The following is a 21,950-nucleotide window of genomic DNA, read 5'->3' as shown; positions in this document are numbered from 1 at the left end:
GTGTGATGCGTTTTCAGATTGATCACTTGAAAACTTCCTGTTTACCGAACACTTGTATGATTTTACACATGATAGCCAAGTTGAAAATTTTCGTCACACTTTTCTCAAGAACTACAATACAAGGATTTCGAAATTTGGTTTCAGGATTTATATAAGTCAGCTATACCGTGTGATGCGTTTTCAGATTCATCACTCAACAACTTCCTGTTTACCAAACACTTGCATATTTTTACACTATTTATATTATCCACTTGCGGCTGGGGTATCATCAGTGAGCAGTAGCTCGCAGTTTCACTTGTTTACACTGGAATATTTTATGTTAAAGTTTTGAATTCATATCTGATATAAATTACTTATGGTTTTATATAAAAAAGTAGATTTTTTGCAATTAAAATTTTCTTACATTATGCAAACAATACTTTAACTTCAGTTACACGCATGTTTTATTTTTAGTTCCATGATAAAAAGAATAATTTAGAAAAAAATTGGAACAAAACTCAAACCTCACCCCAGAATCAGTTGATCTTTGTCAGGCCATTTAAATTTTTGCAAGTTGAACTGTCCCATGGAATTAATTGACAATAGCTATTGTTCTCTAGACTATATGGGGTTTATAAAAGACAGTCACATCATTGTATATGTGGGTTAAACTTGTTTTGTCTTCTCGTTTTAGGGTATGTTTGCACCATTGGTTTGTTGTTTGTAAACTTGGTTGTGGATGTTTTCTGTAGAAATCATGCATATTGTCTTGTAATGTGATGTCATTTATTCATGGCAATAAAAGCAAATGTGTTGCTAGTCTTATTGTAGAGTACAGAATTAATGTGAGGGACTATTGTCAGTTCTTGAGTATATGGGCCTACTTTGATTTGTTGTTGGTTGTTGACAACTTATTCAATGATTTGATCAAAATAAGACATAACTGGTAACCTTGAATCCATCAAAAGAATATTTGGTACTTTTGTTTGTAGGTTGAGCTTTAAATAAAAATGTACCAAATGTCTGTCAGGACAAATGTATCTTTAGTTTGACCATTGTTAATTTATAATACAAAAAGACCAACCTATTACAATAACACTTGATAAAAAATACCCCAAAATCACTAGGAGCATTAAATATTTTGGATTTTTGTAACCTTATTTTCATGCTTGCCATATTATTGATAAATGAGTACAATATTGGGGCTTGAAGATTACATTTTTACACAGTTGGATGCATTCAAGTTTTAATGGTAGTTTATTACTATATAATCAAACTGATTCTTCCCTTTACTTGATTTTGTAACAATTATAAATAAAGTTTCTACAATATTGTTGGTTGTATGCAATGATTTATTTGCATTACATGTATATCTTTAGTTAAACATAACCTGCATTGAAAATACTGAACACTTTATGTTAAACAATGTTCACATTTGTTTAGTTCACTTTATGTGTTTAGACAAATGTCAGATGTTAGTTAACAGTAGTAAAGTTACAAAAAACAGGCTATTATTTGAACTTTGAATTATTATTAATTATGGAATTTGAAAAATATCTTGTGCTTGATTTTTTTGATAAATTTCATGTTAATTTGGAATTATAATGATTTGAGCTGTTCATAACACTTTCCATAAAATGTATTTTGTATAGATTGTGTTGTGCGTGGCACAGTACATTCTATTGAAAATTTACTATCTTCTTTGTAATAGGAAGTGTTGTGCGCGGCATAGAACATTAAAGTACAGAATAAACATGGAATTTATTAAAAATTTCAAGCACAAGAAATTATACAAATTCCATAATTAAAAATAATTCCAAGTTCAAATAATAGCCTGTTATTAAAGTAGTATTGAGTGTTCTTGTGGGTATGACTACAAATAGATAAAATAAACTGTTATGATATTTATGTACTGTGGATGCATTTATTTTCAAGGATTGAGAAAAAAAGTTTTATTTGGAAAGCTGATGACTGTGTTTTCAACATATTCTGCAAAGTTGATATCAAATTTGTGTTTTTTGAACGCTTAAAATACCTAAAATTTTTATTTGTGAAAATTTAGTACAGCATTATTTATGAATAATAATAACTTTACAGGAAGTATAATTTGGCACTGTTAAATGTTATGGTACGTTTGGTGCCCTTCACTGAACACCACTTAACCTATTCTGAACAATTAACTTCCCATACCCTGGTGCACTAATATGGATATTTCATTTTCAGGAGAGATAAAATCATAACATGCTTTTTTTCTGTGTATATTTTTAAATGGAATGATATGATTTTATCTGAAAGGAGAAATAAATGGTTCTTGATCATGTGTGTTAAATTAATGGCTTAGCTTGCAAATTTTATTATTCCACTTGTTAACAACTTACAATTTTTTATGCCCCAACTACGATAGTAGAGGGGCATTATGTTTTCTGGTCTGTGCCTTCGTTCGTCCGTCCGTCTGTGCGTCCTTCCGTCTGTCCAGCTTCAGGTTAAAGTTTTTGGTCAAGGTAGTTTTTGATGAAGTTGAAGTCCAATCAACTTGAAACTTAGTATACATGTGCCCTATGATATGATCTTTCTAATTTAAATGGCAAATTAGAGTTTTGACCCCAATTTTACGGTTCACTGAACATAGAAAATGATAGTGCAAATTTCAGGTTTAAGTTTTTGGTCAAGGTAGTTTTTTATTAAATAGAAGTCCAATCAACTTGAAACTTAGTGTACATGTTCCCTTTGATAACATCATTCTAATTTTAATGCCAAATTAGAGAATTTATTCCAATTTCACGGTCCACTAAACATAGAAAATGATAGTGCGAGTGGGGCATCCATGTACTGTGGACACATTCTTGTTTTACACAAGTTTATAGTTGTCTCATGATAAAAAGATAAATGACTCCTTTCAAAACAAGCATTTATTCAAAAAAAATTAGTGCATCACACTTTTGATTAGCTGGCATTGCTCATTATTACTAAACAAAAAGTTTCATTTGAAGCAAAGGCTGATTAGTTCATTAACTTTGAGTTTTCCCCCTTAAGTGTCATAGCAATATATTTCAAATGATAAGTTTCACTGTTATGTTTTGAATATTTCTATATGAAGATATTTGAATTCTTTTAACTTATTTCAGCATGATCACCAGATGGATTAATTTGAAGAAAAATTTTAGAACATGATTTGATTTTGATTTGATTATATTTTTGTTCTTATTACTTATTTTGTTTACTTTTGTAAAAGAATTATTCATTTTGTTTTGTTGCAATAATTATTTAAGATTGAATGAAGAACAAGATTATAATTCTGTATGATTTGGTTTTCAGTTGGAACACCGGCAGGATCGAGAAAATCATCATTATTAAGTATTGGTACATATTGTTGTTCTTTTTGTGTGTTTTTGCACTTTGTTTGAAAGTTTTTGATGTGTTTGTTTGCTTTAGTTTTTCATCACAGGTTCTGGTTGCACTAACTTTATCTGTTATAACACTATTCAAGAGAACTGTTAGTTTATTTCTGTACATTTCTTTCACACATATTGTCTTAATACATTTATTTTATATTTTTGGGGGCGGTGAGTGAAAGGGTTAATTATAGCATGGCGCTGTTTCATAATGATTAACCAAACATCAAGAATACGTTTGTGTTTACCCACAAAGTTATTACCGACCTTGTAGAAGGAGTACTTCTCTAATTTTTACGTATTCATAATTTTTTTATTTAGTTAAATAAAATATGGATTTTGTTTTAGTTTTGTTCACAATCATATATTTCCATATTTTTTTTTATCACAGCTTTAATTTAGCTCACCCTCTTTAGATGTATTAAAAATCTATAAACAGAAATGAGCTTGCTTTTTTTCCTATTTTGCAAGCCACTTGTGTATTTGTTCACTACTGGAAATGAACTGTTTTCTGTCATGCATGGAATGCATTGTCTTCAACTTGTATTTTTTTCATTGATCATTTGACAAGTGAAATTATGCTATAGCTAAATATATTTAATTTATGTTTTTTTTTTATCAAAGATGATTTAAAAATGTTAAGAACATATTGTGATTTTTTTTATTTTGTATCTTCCATGGTTATTTTAATAATTTAGATTTTTCATTTTTGACAGAGATGAAGTCTAGTAAATAGAAATATTTAAAAAATAAAAAAAATAAAATTCAGAGACAATTTAAATTACATAAGTTAATTGAGCTATAGAAATATTTTTACAAATTTACTGATCTCTTGTGATAGACTAGGGAAAGAAGAAATTAATTTCATGGGAAAAATATTTTTAAATTACAATTTAATTGTATAAGAAAAAGAAGACAATTCATGAGATGTTACTTTTTTTTTTACCTTGTAACCCTCATTAACAGGTGAAGGAAGTCCCCCTATCCCTGCACAAAGAAAATCTTTATTGCACACTGCTTCTCCTTCAGATCCAGGTAAACAACTCTTCTATATTTGTTTTACAACACTAATCATGTAGTTTGCACTTTTTAATTTAAGGTGGAGATTTGTCTGTACAGAAAGGTTTCAAATGAACTAATTTCAGTTTTATTTCCCTTGTCACTTATTTTTGAGGGATAAGCAGTTGATTTTCCTATTTGACTTCCCAAATTGAAACATGCAGTTAACACTGACTGCTGATCATAGAGATGAATTAAACAAGGCTAAGATAAATAAATATTGGTCAGAAAAATCCTTTAACAATAAATTAAAAGTCTATCGGTCAATTTTAAAAGATGAAATTTTGTAATTTATAATATGAAGGAATTTGCACAATAAGACCTTCAGCATTAGGGTGTCAGTCAGACACAATATCTTTCTATGCAGGTTTGCTAGATTTGTGCTTAAACTGCAGCTCTATACAATAACATCAGACCAACCAAGTTATCCATTATATGAAATAAGCAGTCAAAACAATTGATAAAAAAATCGGAAAAAAATTTCTATGTGGTGATTTACGAGTGGGTCAGCAATTGCAATGGAAATTAGGCTTTTGAGCTGTTACTAACTATAATTAACCAATTTATGGTTTCAAATTTGTATTTACCCTTTAATAGGTCGTAGAGGTTATAAATAATAGTTGCAGCAATCTCATTCAGAATTTTGTGTATTCATTTGCCAGACTCATTATTTTACAATTTTAGAAACTTACTTATTTCAATATTTTCATGGTACATGACAGACCTGGGGTACAAATGTAATTGATATTAGCTGTTCTACATGTACCTACAATAGTATGAACCATCAGTACTTTCAAAAACTTACAGTTATAGTATATATTCTTTAATACATGTATTGTGATTCAGAGAGTAAATGCAAATTGATAAAGAAACATTTGTTGAAATTGCATATTGCAAACAATTTACACATTTTGTATATTTAAATTTGTGTCTAACATTAAATTAATATTCAAATGGTTTATATTTCTATTATGCATATACCAGTGATTTGTTTATTATCATGTGATTGTATTTTCAGATGATTTACCTAGACCATCTCCTAGAGTTAAGAAGGATAAAAGCAGACAAGGTTCTGCCTCAAGGGCTCATAAACTTGACGAACCTAAAAATCTAAGGGTAATTTATAATTTGAAAGTTATCAACCAGATTGTATTAAACTGCATAAATGAATAAGATGGAACTTTGAACCCCCTTTTTTTTGGACGATCAGTGAGTTGAATTGGGAAATTTGTTCAATTTGACATTTAGGTCATTTCTACTGCATCAAAATTGTTATTCAGTCAATATTTTAGAATCATAACTGACTATTACTTAACACAATTTTCTACACATCTGAATATTTTTTTAGGAATGGACACATACTAAAAGTAAGGGCAGCTTTTTCATGGAAGATGGAAGTTTGATATGTCATCAATATGATTTCAACCTTCCAGACGACAGTAAAATCTGGATTACTATACAGCCACAGAAAGGAAGTAGAGGTAAATTAGGCACCAATTGATTGACAAAATAATAAAACAAACATTGTTGTGATTATTCTAGCTATTTTAGTTTTATAATATAGTACTTGTGTTTCATTGGTTGATTTTGTGAAAATTTGCCCAAAAGGGAATGAAAAACTGTAAAGGGTATGTTAATAAAAGGAGGTATTGTTTCAGTTAGATGTTGGATGGTTGATTTTAAAAACCCATAAAAAAAAAATTCCTTAAATTATAATTTGGTATTTCAGATGCACTTTTCATCTACATTAGACCCATCAGTGATTCTTGAAACAAAGACGTAAAAAAAATAATCTAAAATTAAAGGATATGAGGGGTAAATATCAATGAGAAGGCAAACCAAAAATTAAATCTACAGGTCCTCAACAAGAGAAAGTTGTTTGTACCAAGTAAAGCTAATTCTAGAAACAAGTTTTCACGTATAATAATACTTCATAGTATAATAGTACTTCAAAAAAGAATTGATTCAATGACTGAGTCATAAAAAGGACAGTTCTTGGCTATGTTTGCTAGAGTGGAGCCATGAATGCATATTGTGAAACTATATACCAAACAATTACTAACGATTGTGAAAATCAAGTGTAAAAAAAAATCCTTGAAAAAAATCACAAATTGACAATATGTTGAATTTCTTTAAGGTCATTACAAAACTTTGGTTAATAAGTAATTTTTAGAAGATTAAAGTTAATACTTACAGATTATTTTAAAACACCATATTATATTGACATGTATATTTCAGGAATGGATAGCAGTCCTGTAGATACTTCTGTGTTTATATTGAGAGACAGACCAGATGAAGATGGTAACTTACTCGTAGCTTTTACAGAACACAGAGATTCCAGAGGAGTAAGTTATAAAAAAATAAAAAATCATTTGTATAATATGGTCAGTATTCTCTGGTGATATTTGATCAAATTAAGAGGAAACCATAGTTGAGTGTTGTAAACACTGTTTAAACTAAAATTGTAGCTACCAAACTACGTTTTAAAAGCCAATAATTGTTCTCTAATCATGAATTTAATTTTGAATGCCAGAGATAATAAGATAAGAGAAAAATATAGATTCATTTATTGACATGTACACTTTGAAACTGTAGTTGGTCATAAGACAAACCTGATGGATGCAACCATCAAATTTTTATTTCAATAGATATAAAAAGATGTGGTACGAGTGCCAACAAGACAATTCTCCATCCAAGTCACAATTTGTAAAAGTAAACCATTATAGGTCAAAGTACAGTCTTCAACACAGAGCCTTGGCTCGCACAGAACAGTAAGCTATAAAGGGCCCCAAATATGACTAGTGCTAAACCATTCAAACCAGAAACACAATTGTCTAATCTATATAAAAATGTGTAAAGAGAAATACTGATGAACCACATCGACAAACAACAACTACTGGACGTAAAATTCTTGACTTAGGACAGGTGCAAAAAATACAGTGGGTTTAAATGTTTAATAGGTACTAACCTTTACCAATATCTGAAACAATAGTGTAACATCACAACATAGAAAGACACACTATAAAATATCAATTGAAATGGCTTAACTCAATCAAAAGAAATATTAACACAAGTGAACATACACTGAAGGCATAAATTTGATCTATGACACAATGTAAATACAAAATCAATAAATTAAGTGGTGAATAAATAAAGGCAGCAGTAGGATACCGCTGAGAGATGTTAAACAATTTCAGAAAAACAACAATAACCTTTAACATAATGCCGCCAAATAGAAAAAGATATGCAGGTAAATGAAAATAATTTATTGTAAGGTATACAGTATAAATGTGTATTTTTGTCTGATGATAAATATTGAAAATTCTCAACCTATACATTTAATTTCCTAATTTTTTTTCTATTTAAAGAAATATGGTGTAAGCTGTGATTTGAGTGCTGGTAAATATTACATTATGCCATATACAACAGGCTGTAGATTTAAAAATCGAAAATCAGAATCAGGAAAGGAAGCTAAACTGGTATCCCAAGACAAAGGAGGCAAATATGTTATAACCAAATCTTTCAGGTTAGACGCTAGTCAAATAAAATTTATCTTCCGGTACTCTGATTTATTTATGTTGTTTCCTTTTTAGCTCACCTGGCATGAAGGGCCAAGTGAGCTTATGCCATCACTTGGCGTCTGTCGTCGTCCGTCGTCTGTCGTCGTCTGTTGTCGTCCATCGTTGTCTGTCGTCGTAAACTATTTCAAGAATCTTCTCCTCTGAAACTACTGGGCCAAATACTTCCAAACTTTAACTGAATGTTCCTTAGGGTATCTTGTTTATAAACTGTATCCGAAGTTTTGATCTTTTGACAAACATGGTCGCCATTGCTAAAAATAGAACATAGGGGTCAAATGCAGTTTTTGGCTTATAACTCAAAAACCAAAGCATTTAGAGCAAATCTGACAGTGGTAATATTGTTAATCAGGTCAAGATCTATCTGCCCTGAAATTTTCAGATGAATCAGACAATCCGTTGTTGGGTTGCTGCCCCTAAATTGGTAATTTTAAGGAAATTTTGCTGTTTTTGGTTATTATCTTGAATATTGTTATAGATAAAGATAAACTGTAAACAGCAATAATGTTCAGCAAAGTAAGATTTACAAATAAGTCAACATAATCGAAATGGTCAGTTGACCCCTTTCGGAGTTATTGCCCTTTATAGTAAATTTTTAACCATTTTTCGTAAATCTTAGTAATCTTTTACAAAAATCTTCTCCTCTGAAACTACTGGGCCAATTACTTCCAAACTTTAACTGAATGTTCCTTAGGGTATTTAGTTTATAAATTGTATCCGAAGTTTTGATCTATCAACAAACATGGTCGCCATTGCTAAAGATAGAACATAGGGGTCAAATGCAGTTTTTGGCTTATAACTCAAAAACCAAAGCATTTAGAGCAAATCTGACATGGGGGTAAAATTGTTTATCAGGTCAAGATCTATCTGCCTTGAAATTTTTAGATGAATCAGACAACCTGTTGTTGGGTTGCTGCCCCTGAATTGATAATTTTAAGGAAATTTTGCTGTTTTTGTTTATTATCTTGAATATTATTATAGATAGAGATAAACTGTAAACAGCAATAATGTTCAGCAAAGTAAGATCTACAAATAAGTCAAATTTGACCAAAATTGTCAATTGACCCCTTAAGGAGTTATTGCCCTTTAAAGACTTTTTTCACAATTGGTTCATCATGTTGACTTACTTTAAAAAATCTTCTCCTTTGAAACTGCTGTATCAATTTCAGCCAAACTTAGGCCAAATGAGTTTCAGAGTATCTAGTATAAATTTTATATTTTATTTCCTTGTATGTCAAGAATCAAAGCTCCTATGGCTAAAATAGAACATAGGAGAAAATGATTATTTTTTTTTGCTTTTGAAGAAAATAGGACGATCCAAAGAACATTTAAATAAATTGAAAAGCAAAAATAATCATTGATGAGAGATTTAACTAAAAGAAATAAGGTGAGCGATTCAGGCTCTTGAGAGCCTCTTGTTTTTATGCCCAAGCTAAGGCAGTACATGTACATCCCAATTTTTTTTCTGTTCTTTTACATTAATTTGCATCAAGCTAATGCTATAAAACTTATACACTATATTTATTACCAACAAACATGATGGCATCACTTTCACAGTTTTCAAATTATGTCCCTTTGAAAATTAAAATTTTCAGAATTTGTCATATATAAACAAGCTGGGGCATCTGTGTCCGTGGGACACATTCTTCATTTATCTTATCTAGATTCTAGAACTCGTAAGTAGCATTTGACAGTCAAAAGATCTATTTATCATCATTAAAAAAGAGGTATGAGTGTTGGTTCATATATATGTAGTTGATTTTTAGACTTTTAGCTTCTATTGACATGTGAAACTGTTTGTTGTAAATATTTTACAGAAATGTATACAAGATCATTTAAATGTACTAAAGTTTCTCTTTTGACCCCAACAACAAATCTATTTATTAATATTAAAAAGTGCCACTGTTTAGATATAGAAGCAACATTAATAATAATAATAATATTAATAATGGTTTCACTCAGATAAAAAAACAACATCTTATGATAATTTAAATACTTAATCTAACAATCATAACATGTTTCAAAACAATGTAACAACAAAAACATAGATATCATTTGATAATTTTGTTTTGACAAAATATTTAATTACATGTATCATCATCTATAATTGGCATTTGTAGGAAAGTGTTAGAAGACATATTTGACTACAGTGATTTAGATGGAAATGGATTTATGAGTAGAAAAGAATTTAACCTATTTAACATCAGAACAAGTGGTGAAGAAGTAGCTGACGAAGAATGGCAGGTTGTTGAAGGTAATTGTTATAAAGATTCACTTCATAATATTTTTCTATTAGTATTTGATGTATATAGCTATTTTAATTGCTTTTGAATCTTTTATCAGATTTTAGAAAAATGTAAATCATTAAAGCTAACAACTAGGAGTATAAACATATATATTAAATATTTCAAGATGAAAAATTAATTCCATAAAATCTGATCCATAATTTTGGGAAAATTTGGGACAAATTCAAAATTCTAGGGGAAAAAAGGGGAGTTGATTGTTAACGTTATAAATTGCTATAAATACATGAAGTTTATTTTGTTGTAACTAATCTTGGTTTCACTTGCATGAAGAACTATTTCTTGGTGTTTTGTAAACTTAAAATCTGTTCCACTCTTTCCTTAAAAACCCATTTATATTGGAAATTTATACATTATAGACAGGATAGATTTAGAAGATGGAGAGATAACAAAAGCAGGGTTCCTACAACTGAATGAATTGGAAGCTGAAGATTCTGAGGGTGATACTGAAGACTTATGGACCACACTTGTCAGTATGGGGTATAACAAACAGCTTGTCATGGACCAGGTATATTTTTTCTATAATATAATTTGCTGTTTTTTTTTATTCAATTGAATGAAAAATTAAACCAAATATTTTTTTAAGTGTTTGACATTATCCTGATAAATTGTTGCCATTCTGATTCCCAAATATTTTAAGTTGATTTAATATCTTTTGGTCAGATTACTTTCACTATCTAATATGAACACACAGAGTTCAACTCCTTACTCTGCTATATGTTGGAATGAGGATGAAAATGGCCAAAATCAAGCCAGAAAGCTCATTTAAAATGTTCCTTGGGTTACAGGGTTTCTTCTCATAATGACAAAATTAATGTAACAGATCATGTTCACTTGACTAAAGAAAAAACTGATATTGGTATTTTATTATGAAAAAGAAGACAAATTTTTCGAGTATTTGCAGGAAATTTAAGATAGAATTCTAGTCATTGATGTGTCCACTTGGGTTACTAAGGACTGACACTCAATTGTGTGAATGTCTCCCTTTTACCAACTCTAGATAAGCACCTGCTTCTCATTTGAGAAAATAATAATTTTTTCACTTTCCAGGCATGTCCCTTCCAACTTGATGTCTACACAGAGGATTGTGATGATGCTGAGTTAGATGTTGTGCGAGTAGACAGCTACCCAACATATCCAGGAGATCTCTCATTTGATGACATTATCAGCAAATCATTTATAAAACATGTAAGCTTACTTCCCTTGTTTAATTTTCATATACATAACACAACTGGCTTTGTCATTTGTTTGATATTTGCTTTGATTTGATACTTTTTAAAGTATCCTTTATTCAAAAAAGATTGAACTATAACTTCAAAACTTAAATGACTTTAAATAAGTAAGGTTTAGTTCTATAAACTTAAGTTTAACAACCTCTTACCAATACTTAACAGAGAATTTAACTACAATGTTTATTTATTTCATTTTCATTAATGATTTTGACATTTTATAAGATATTTTATTTTTTTATTTTATTTTGGAAAATGAAAAATCATGAAGCGTTTTCTGACTTCAGTATGTTAAAGTAACTGAGAACTTTGAACTGTAGTTATCTATATATATTATATATAACTTTTTATGCCAACCTACGATAGTAGAGAGGCATTATGTTTTCTGGTCTGTGCCTCCGTTCGTCCGTCCGTCTGTGCGTCCGTTCGTCCGTCCATCTGTGCGTCTGTTCGCTTCAGGTTAAAGTTTTTGGTCAAGGTAGTTTTTGAAGAAGTTGAAGTCTAATCAACTTGAAACTTAGTACACATGTTCCCTATGCTATGATCTTTCTAATTTTAATTCCAAATTAAAGTTTTGACCCTAATTTCACGGTCCACTGAACATAGAAAATGATAGTGCGAGTGGGGCATCCGTGTACTTGGGACACATTCTTGTTGTTATATATAATATAGATATACTTTATTGTAATAGAAGTTTATTTGTTTGTTTCAGGGTGAGATTTCAAGGGTAAAAGGAATGAAGGACCTTTGTATGTACACATACACAAATGATGGATGGGCAACATTAGTACTTGATAACAAGGTAAAATAAAATATTATGTTTAAATACACCAACATATTCATGTAACATTATTTATTTTCTGTATATTTTAGGATTTCAAGTAAAGAGGGAGGGTAGGAGGGGTCCTGATCCCGAAATCCCGAGCTTAGAAACATGAAATCTGAAATCCCGGGCTAAAAAAACACGAAATCCAGATGTCCCAAATTTGAAGAAAAAAAATCCCAGAGCCCGAAATTGCAATCCCGAATTCCCAGACTTAAAAACACCCAATCCTGGCGTCCTGATAAAGGTCCTATCCCCCTCAGTAAACATGTAGAAATCTTTATATACATGTACATACAGCTGTCATGGTAAAGGGATAATATAGTTGATTTTACAGCCTATCTTTATAATTCCAAGTTTAAAATACCAAAGTGAGTCTTATAAATACATCCATTACCTATAAATATACAACTTTTGCAATTTTGATTGACATGTTTAAAAAAAGTCTTCAAACATTGTGTACAATAGTAATAAAAAAACTTTTATTTTAATTTTAAATGAATTTATAAATTTCAGTCTCACACCAGAGTACGAGTTGAACTAGATTGTAGTCGAAGTGAAAATGTTACCAGCAATCACGACAGTTTACAGCGAACACTTAGAGTGGACCCAGGTTCAACAGTTGTAAGTTTTTTACCATTAGATTCGAATTTATTACTTTAAAACAACTTTTTGTGTTCACTAGCTTTCACAGGTAGAAAAATAACTTGAATATAAATTTTGGCAAACATGTAAAACTTAGATCTATTAATTCTTATTTATCTGAATCAAGTAAATTTGTAAATCATAAAATTAAACCGTGGTGAAGTGGGCTTGAAAGCACTAATCAGAAAGTATTTCAAGGAAAATTAGTTGGATAACAATAATTTAATTAAATTAAAGCTTCATGGAAAGTTTATAAGGCTAATTTTTAAAGAGTTAACTCCCTTATGTGTTCTGTATTCTTAAAAGTGGGTCTCATTCGGGTCTAAGGCTGAAGCAGGATTGACAATTTTTTGTGCCATGAAAATGAGAAATGAGGTCTTGTGGGACCTGGGAAATGACAAAAAAATGAGAATTGCTTACGTACATAGTGTAAGCGGGATAGGGAATCTGACAAAACAGTAAGCGGAATCTTGGATCGGAACCCCCCAATGAGATCTCCTTAAAATGGAATCAAGCTTAATGTGAGAATGCTATACTGTGTGATGTGTTTTTCCAACCATCACACATAAATCCCATTGTTCAATAATTTATAGAAGTTTTCTAAAGAATGTAAAAAAAGTGACATATGAAATGATTAATTGACTGGGGGTTGCTTAATGTCCAGTGGCAAATATTTCATGTATGTTCAGAACGAGAACAAGTTAACAATATATACAAGTGGTAGGTCTTGTAATAGAGGACAACTGAAAAGATGGTCTAGAAGTGGCATATGAAAGGTATGCAGTACTGAAAAAGTTTTCCTTTTCTATTTTTAGATTGCCTATCACCTGATGCCAGAAGACGATGATCGTGATTGGCAGGTGAAATGTACAGAGACAATACGTTGATAGTAGAAGATGTTTAGTAACATTTTAATATTTTCCGTCCTGTGATAATGTAGTTCAGTTTTGTATTTAAGAAATGTTGTTTATTGTAGAATGGTATAGAAAACAGGTGTAGAAATGAAATTTAGTACTTCGTACATGTATTATGAACGTAAAAAAATCAAAATATTTAGTCTAATTATTTACTGTAGAATGTGAAATAAATATCTCTATGAAAAGAGTTTTTTAACATTATAACATGTTATACAGATAGATTAAGACATATTGCTGTATTAGATTTTTATATTGCTTAAGCTTATGAGTACAATATATATTTTATGAGGTATAATATTCACCCGTATTCATGCAATAACCTTTTTATTGTACATGGACAAACTTAAAAAGTTTTTAAAAACATTGTTGTCTTTGATTTCTTCACTACTTTTAAAGTTTAATCGCAGTGGTGCAATATTATAAATTATTGAAAGCTAAATTGGGGTTACAATCTGCATGAAATATGTTGCTGTTATAGCATAAATTATTTTTCAGAGCAAGCATCTTTTTCAGCCCAATACTTTTAAACAAGATATTATTGATTGCATTTATTAATGCAATTATCAAATAGGGTCAAAAATTTATCAATGTTATAGCAGGATTTGCCAATTTTTTTTATCAGCACTTAGAATGCAAGTTATGATTAATCTGATATTTCGTTTTTTTAGCATTTATTACAAGGTTGCAAAAATGTCTGACAGAACAGACAGCACCAAAGTTTTCAGGCCATAATTAAAAAAAAAGAGCATTTTTAATGGCCAGTCAATAAAATTTCATATGTTAGATACATCAACCACTGCACTTCAATCCTCAATCTGTCGTATCATGAAACAATAAACTTTTAAGACTGGAGGAAATTATATAAATATCAAAGAACATGCATTCTCTCTGATTTCTTAATGTTTCAGTGTTGTTTTTTTTTATAGGTTGCATATGGTTTGTAAAAGATTTACATTATATTTATTACTCAAGCTTTTTGTATTCTGGAAATATGGAAAAGTTTCCCATAAAAATGTTGAACTTATTTTGTAGTTTGATTAGAGTAAATGTTGGAAAGTAGTTAGAGACCTTCCTATGATAATGACAGGAATGCTTATAAAAATGCTATTAATTGTAACATTTCTTGATAAAATTGGATAGGTATGTTCAAAATTTTCAGACAAAATGCAGCACTTTATCATTACATGCAGTTTTTAAGTATGCCTGCATATTATCATGAACAGATCTATTTTTAATAATATATTGAATCATGTAAACATTCCATTACTAATATTAGTGATCATAGAATAAATTATGATAATATTGCTTTGTTTTATTATTTCATTAACAGCTGTTTAGAGTTACTTTCTGATAGAAGTGAAATAAAATGTTTACAAACAAAAAGGAAATAACATATTTCTATAAATATAAATCAAATCACAACATTTAAGACTAAATAAAAGACAAAAAACCTAGAGGAATTCCCAAATTTAAGATTAAAGGTGTTGAGTTGCAATGTACCTAAACATTTTTTGCCAAAGTATAGTTACAGGATTATGACAAACTTGTGTACAAGTTGAGGTGATCCGAATAAGGCAGTATACAAAATAAACCCATCATGTAAATTGAGGGCTAACCTCCTATATATATTTTTTTTCATTTTAAGATTGTTTCAATGAAAACAGTTGAATGTACCCCATGCTTAAGATGTATGTTCCTATATTTTTATATTTTGTCCCTCCATACATCCCCAAGTTAGTTTCTGGTATTGCTTCCACCTATGCGGACCGTGCAAAATTCTCATGGGTAATCAAGGTTGTTAAAAACAAAAACTTGTCCCCCCCCCCCCCCCCCCCCCCCCCCCCCCCCCAAGTTGTGAAACTTGTACACAATCCTTATTCAGTTATTGTATTAAAATACAGATCAATTTCGAATTTAGGGGGCATCATCTATATATGTCCCTTTATAACCTGATCCGCAAGTGGGGGCATCATCAGTGTCCCATTCTCCATTTATTTTATTTTACTGTTAGTGTTTAAGTCAATTAAGTAGAAGACTTTTGTTTGATCCTCATGGTTTGGGTCAATTGAGGAATTTTATGTAGGTGGCAGATCTTTGATAGCCGGTTTAATTTATTTTCTCCAGACTGAGCTAGTAGGACATTAAATAGCAGTAATCTTTTGTTTGTCTTTTCTGTGTCTGGTGACTTTTTTTTTTACTTTGAAATGTCTGTATCAAAATTTTTCCCTTTTCTAACCTTGAGTTGTAGCATTTCACTGAACCAATCTTGTTGGGAGCATGAAAAGGTCAAATTGAATTTCTCCATCAGCTACTTGGCACTCCCTGTAAATTGATTTGGCATTTTAGCTCATTACACAAAATTCCTATTCACACTTAAAATAAACTGGAAGCAAAGAAACAGTGCTTTTATTGTAGTTCTTTATCTTATGTCACAGCGAGGCCTTCAAAGTTATAAATATAAGAAGATGTGGTATGATCTCCAATGAAACTTCTCTCCAGAATAGACCAAATGACACAGAAGTTAGTACCTATTTGTATGGCCTTACAACAATGATTAAAACCCATAACTGCATAGTCAGCTATAAAAGGCCTCAGACTTACAAATGTAACACATTTGAGCGAGAAAACTGCCTGATTTAGGTATAAATAAGGCAAATACTAGTACCATAGTTAGATGGATTGTATACAAACAATTATCTTACATCTGATGGTCCTAGACCTGAAACTTTCATGTTAATTTGAATCAACATCAGTAGAGCTGATGATCAACTTTATATAGAGGACCTAACAAATAATTGAATAATAAAGAAATCTTGCAGCACCCAAGATACAAAATTACAGAATCAGTTAGTGTTTTACATGGCCATTTAAACTTTTGCCAGCTGAAAATATACAAATGCTATTGTTTTCTGTGACTTATTAATTGAGCTAACTTTTTACAAAAGTGGCACCAACTCTTTCACAAGTACAATCTATCAAATATGGGACTTTTTAAAAGTGTCAACCTAAAAATTTCATTATGACTACATCTATGTTTATCCTTAGTGTATATAAACAGTACTAAGATGACAGGATTGATGTATCTTTAGTTTGTAGAACAATAGTGCACACGCTAAAATGTCTGGCCTTCTTTACTAATCATTGATTTTATACTGTGAGTCCTAAATATAAAGCTTTACTTCAACTAAATGTATCACATAAATTTAACATGATTCAAGAAAATGAGGTCAGGGTCATAACAACCAAACAAGAAATACATGTACACCATACAATCATTCATAAAATATTTCCATACACCAAATATAGTTAACCTATTGTATATAGTATTAGAAAAAAGCACCAAAACTCAACCAAATGCTCCACAGGGCGCAGCTTTATACGACCGCAGATGTTGAACCCTGAACAGTTGGGGCAAGTATGGACACAACATTCAAGCTGGATTCAGCTCTAAATTTGGATTGTGATTAAATAGTTGACACAGCATAGGTTTCTGACACAGAATGAATTTGGTACAATGAACTAAAAAAAAATGTTTTGCCTTTGAGCAATTCACTATGCTGTTGAATATTAATCCTCTCAAAAAAATGTTTGAAGAAATTTTCTTTTTATTTATGAAATTTCAAATGAGAAAAATTGAACCCCCCCCCCCCCCCAATTTTTTTTTTTACATCCCCATATCCTTTATTCCAAAACTGATCTCAATTCAAATTTCTAATGGAGTTTGCAACAATGATTACTCATTTAAATATATCATAAAATATTAAAATGTAAAAAATTGCTTGTTATCACTGAATGGTAAAGATTGTTTTAATTTATCAGTTGGCAGTAAAAGTGAATATACATTGTATATTGAAAAAAACAATGATTTAAGTTGATTCAACTACCTATTCTGGACAAAGAAAGATACCTCCAATTTAAATTATTGCTATTGCACAATATTGTGCAATTAGATATTTCTCGCTATTGCGTAATACTGTGCAATTGAAAATACTTGCTATTACACAATACTGTGCAATTTAAGATTTCTTGCTATTGCGCAATACTGTGCAATTGATAAATTTTTTGCTATTGCACAATACTGTGCAATTGAAGATTTCTTGTTATTGCTGAGGACTGTGCAATTGAAAATTTCTTGCTATTGCACAATACTTAATATAATAATTTTAGATCCTGATTTGGACCAACTTGAAAACTGGGCCCATAATCAAAAATCTAAGTACATGCTTGGATTCAGCATATCAAAGAACCCCAAGAATTCAATTTTTGTTAAAATCAAACTAAGTTTAATTATGGACCCTTTGGACTTTAATGTAGACCAATTTGAAAACAGGACCAAAATTTAAGAATCTACATACACAGTTAGATTTGGCATATCAAAGAACCCCATTTATTCATTTTTTGATGAAATCAAACAAAGTTTGATTTTGGACCCCATTTTTGACCAACTTGAAAACTGGGCCAATAATAAAAAATCTAAGAACATTTTTAGATTCAGCATATCAAAGAACCCCAAGGATTCAATTTTTGTCAAAATCAAACAAGTTTAATTTTGGACCCTTTGGACCTTAATCTAGACCAATTTGAAAACGGGACCAAAAATTAAAAATCTACATACACAGTTAGATTCGGCATATCAAAGAACCCCAATTATTCAATTTTTGATGAAATCAAACAAAAAGTTTAATTTTGGACCCTTTGGGCCCCTATTCCTAAACTGTTGGGACCAAAACTCCCAAAATTAATACCAACCTTCCTTTTATGGTCATAAACCTTGTGTTTAAATTTCATAGATTTCTATTTACTTATACTAAAGTTATGGTGCGAAAACCAAGAAATATGCTTATTTGGACCCTAATTCCTAAACTGTTAGGACCAAAACTCCCAAAATCAATACCAACCTTCCTTTTGTGGTCATAAACCTTGTGTTTAAATTTCATAGATTTCTATTTACTTATACTAAAGTTATGGTGCGAAAACCAAGAAAAATGCTTATTTGGACCCCTTTTTGGCCCCTTATTCCTAAACTGTAAGACCCAAAACTCCCAAAATCAATCCCAACCTTCCTTTTGTGGTCATAAACCTTGTGTAAAAATTTCATAGATTTCTATTTTCTTCAACTAAAGTTAATGTGCAAAAAACAAGAAAATGCTTATTTGGGCCCTTTTTGGCCCCTAATTCCTAAAATGTTGGGATAAAAACTCCCAAAATTAATCTCAACCTTCCTTTTGTGGTCATAAACCTTGTGTTTAAATTTCATATATTTCTATTCATTTTTACTAAAGTTAGAGTGCGAAAACTAAAAGTTTTCGGACGACGATGAAGCCAACGTGATAGCAATATACGACGAAAATTTTTTCAAATTATGTGGTCGTATAAAAACTTTACTGTGACCACTGAACCATGTCAAAGGGGTCGAGAACATTGGCCATGTGTCAGACAGAAAGTTTGTAACATGAGGCATCTATATATACAAAGTATGAAGCATCATGGTCTTCCACGTACTAAAATATAAAGCTTTAGAAGTTAGTTAACAACATTTCCAGATCACTATCCCTATGTGGAGCTTTCTGCAACAAAAAGTTGCAGGCTTGACAAAAAAAAACCTATTCTAATATTTACATTTTTATTGTCCGATAATCACAGAGATTTATACAATTCTTTCATTACATATTTTATATGTACACAAATGAATATAATAAATAACTTAAAATTATTTCTTATGATATCAACATCAGTATCTTTATATTAAAGTAATTAATTACACATATTAGATAAAATACTTAAGTTGTTCTATTTATTGTCAATATTGACAGTTAAAATCCTAGTCATTTTTTTGGGTAAATTTTTTTAATTAAATAAAAATCCTTCTTAAAAAAAATAATTGATGTTTAAAAATATAATCTGCAAACTGTAAACTGCAAACTGTAAGTTAACTTTGAATAAAAAAACTCATTTTATATACCTAATGACTTTCATGAACTTTCTGCCAATTAAACACCTACTTTTTCCATAATATCTTGTAATATTCTTCTATGAACACATATTTTAAGACAAATACATTATAATTTCTTGAACACATATATTGAGACAAATACACTCTTATTTCATGAACACATTTGGCTGTTTTCAAATTACAATGTTTATCAAACATTTGTCTTTTCTTTCAAAGCAAACAAAATGTCATCTTGACTGATGTTGAGTCGAACTCTCATTTGAAGGTCATGGCGGCCATGTTCTACTAATAGCAGTCGTATACTACCAAGTCTTGAACATATAGATGCTAGTTGTGAAGTTGTTGGTGGGGTTAAACCTACAAAATAAAATAAGGTTAGATCGAGTTGAAAGTTGCCTATAAAAAAGAAAAAGCTCTGATTACAAATGTATACCCACAAGCAATCCACATCTGAGTTACTGCTTTGGAGTTTAAGAGTATTTATACATACAAGCAGGAAATTCCCCTAAAAAATCAATTCAATTTAAAAATAAATTAATAAGGAGGTGCACAATGCTATGAAAGTATCAAGAAAATCCAGTCTATAGTTTAGGTATTACAGTTTAAAAGTCTGTATTTAGAAAAGCATTTTCGAAAAAGAACTCCTGTTAAGGCAAGTTCATGTGTGTTACACAGTGGTGTTCATCATATTTTCAACCTTTATATGTTCAATTAAAAGTTCAATACAACCCCTCCTTTTATTTGGTGTTTTCCTGAGATTTCAATTTGACCAAGCTATATCAATTTATTATAGTTTACCATAAATCATTTACCTTCAAATCTACATAGTGATATATGTTGTGTGTAAATTCTTGAAAATTCAGCTTCCTCTAACCCTGACCTTGTGAACTCGGCTACAATTGCTCTCAGGAACAGTTTCTCTTGGTTTGACAGTCCTCTGATATGAAAAAAAGAAACAATTTTTAAAAGTTTTGGAACAAAACTAAAATTTCTTTAGGATGAAAACAATTGTCATATTCTACTATGGCAATCAATTGAACACTTTTTACTTTATATAAACAGTAATGATAATATAACTAACTTTTCTTTGTCTGACAACAGAACCATCAGTGTTGACAATAATATGTGAAACCTCAGACTTATTTATTAAAGAATGAAAAATTAATTTCAAATTTACTAAGCAAATCAGATTCAAGTTTATTTCAAATTTACTAATACTTCATCTACTCAAATTGCAGATCAGATATATCAAATTTAAATTTGTGAGAAATTTTCCATGAAATATTTGAAATTAAGTAGAAAGAGACTTTAAATAATGTTGCTAACACAAACATCGTTTGGTCTCTGTCTGGAAAACTGTACTATTGGTAATCATACAACATCTTCTTATCTTAATAGATTACAATAAAGTGAAATATTCAATAATTTCTTAGTAACATGCAATAAAACAAACCTGATTGCAACAATTTTTGGAGAAGAGAACATTTCCTGAAGTGCAGCATCAACATGTGACATTCCAACTAAGATGTTGCTTTTCTTTGACGGAGACCTTTTTTCAGCTATCTCAGTAGATCTACGACAGATGTCCAGAGCTCTCCTAGCATCACCAGACACAGCCGCTACTTTCCTAGCAGCCAGCTGTATAGCATCTGAATCAAATGCTTTCAGCCCTTTCATTCTAGATACAACAATCTCCTGTAACTGTTTAAAAGTGTAGGGCTGGAATGTCATCCTTGTCAGTCCCTGAAACAGAATAAACATCTTATGATAATGACGGCTGTTCAACTTCCAGTGACAAATTAAATGCATAGAAAACATGTTAATATGCATGAGGAATAGACAATTTATTAAAAAAAAATTATGCACAATAAATTAAAGTCATAAGAAACGAGTGACCGGTGAAAAATAATGATCTTCCAATTCTTGAACCAATGCACACAAACATCATTAACTTAGTCTTCTGTGCACGAATTTATCAATTTTTTAGTGTAAATTTCGTATAATCATCAAATTTTTTTTCAATCGGTCAGTGTTGTTGTGAAAATATGGCATGTAATTAAAGTTCATGATTT

The 21,950-nt window shown here is 30.4% G+C and overlaps 2 protein-coding genes across 12 annotated transcripts in view; one reads left to right on the top strand and one right to left on the bottom strand.

The window, feature by feature from the left end:
• LOC134681206 (EF-hand calcium-binding domain-containing protein 7-like) overlaps positions 1 to 15,230 on the top strand; it is a 34,083-nt gene extending 18,853 nt beyond the window's left edge. For 7 of the 11 annotated variants that reach the window (XM_063540781.1, XM_063540749.1, XM_063540762.1 and 4 more), the window contains 12 exons: positions 3,295 to 3,339; positions 4,338 to 4,406; positions 5,449 to 5,546; positions 5,779 to 5,911; positions 6,669 to 6,775; positions 7,799 to 7,956; positions 10,129 to 10,262; positions 10,671 to 10,819; positions 11,362 to 11,499; positions 12,253 to 12,342; positions 12,880 to 12,987; positions 13,824 to 15,230. In XM_063540781.1, coding sequence (XP_063396851.1) covers positions 3,295 to 3,339; positions 4,338 to 4,406; positions 5,449 to 5,546; positions 5,779 to 5,911; positions 6,669 to 6,775; positions 7,799 to 7,956; positions 10,129 to 10,262; positions 10,671 to 10,819; positions 11,362 to 11,499; positions 12,253 to 12,342; positions 12,880 to 12,987; positions 13,824 to 13,895 — 1,301 coding nt within the window. In that variant the 3' untranslated portion in view covers positions 13,896 to 15,230. The remainder of the gene's footprint in view (positions 1 to 3,294; positions 3,340 to 4,337; positions 4,407 to 5,448; positions 5,547 to 5,778; positions 5,912 to 6,668; positions 6,776 to 7,798; positions 7,957 to 10,128; positions 10,263 to 10,670; positions 10,820 to 11,361; positions 11,500 to 12,252; positions 12,343 to 12,879; positions 12,988 to 13,823) is intronic. The other 4 variants (XM_063540790.1, XM_063540772.1, XM_063540740.1 and 1 more) reach the window with 2 other exon arrangements.
• Positions 15,231 to 19,576: 4,346 nt separating this feature from the next.
• LOC134686007 (uncharacterized) overlaps positions 19,577 to 21,950 on the bottom strand; it is a 62,171-nt gene continuing 59,797 nt past the window's right edge. Inside the window, exons 45-47 of the mRNA XM_063545739.1 lie at positions 21,332 to 21,621; positions 20,691 to 20,815; positions 19,577 to 20,235 (exon numbers count right to left, since the gene is read on the bottom strand). Of these exons, the coding sequence (XP_063401809.1) occupies positions 20,069 to 20,235; positions 20,691 to 20,815; positions 21,332 to 21,621 (582 nt within the window). The 3' untranslated portion in view covers positions 19,577 to 20,068. The remainder of the gene's footprint in view (positions 20,236 to 20,690; positions 20,816 to 21,331; positions 21,622 to 21,950) is intronic.

This window comes from Mytilus trossulus, chromosome 1, assembly GCF_036588685.1.
Source record: "Mytilus trossulus isolate FHL-02 chromosome 1, PNRI_Mtr1.1.1.hap1, whole genome shotgun sequence".
In the NCBI taxonomy this organism is placed as follows: Eukaryota; Metazoa; Mollusca; class Bivalvia; order Mytilida; family Mytilidae; genus Mytilus; species Mytilus trossulus.
The sequence above is the reverse complement of the archived record's forward strand: the minus strand, read 5'-3'. Positions and strand labels throughout refer to the sequence as shown.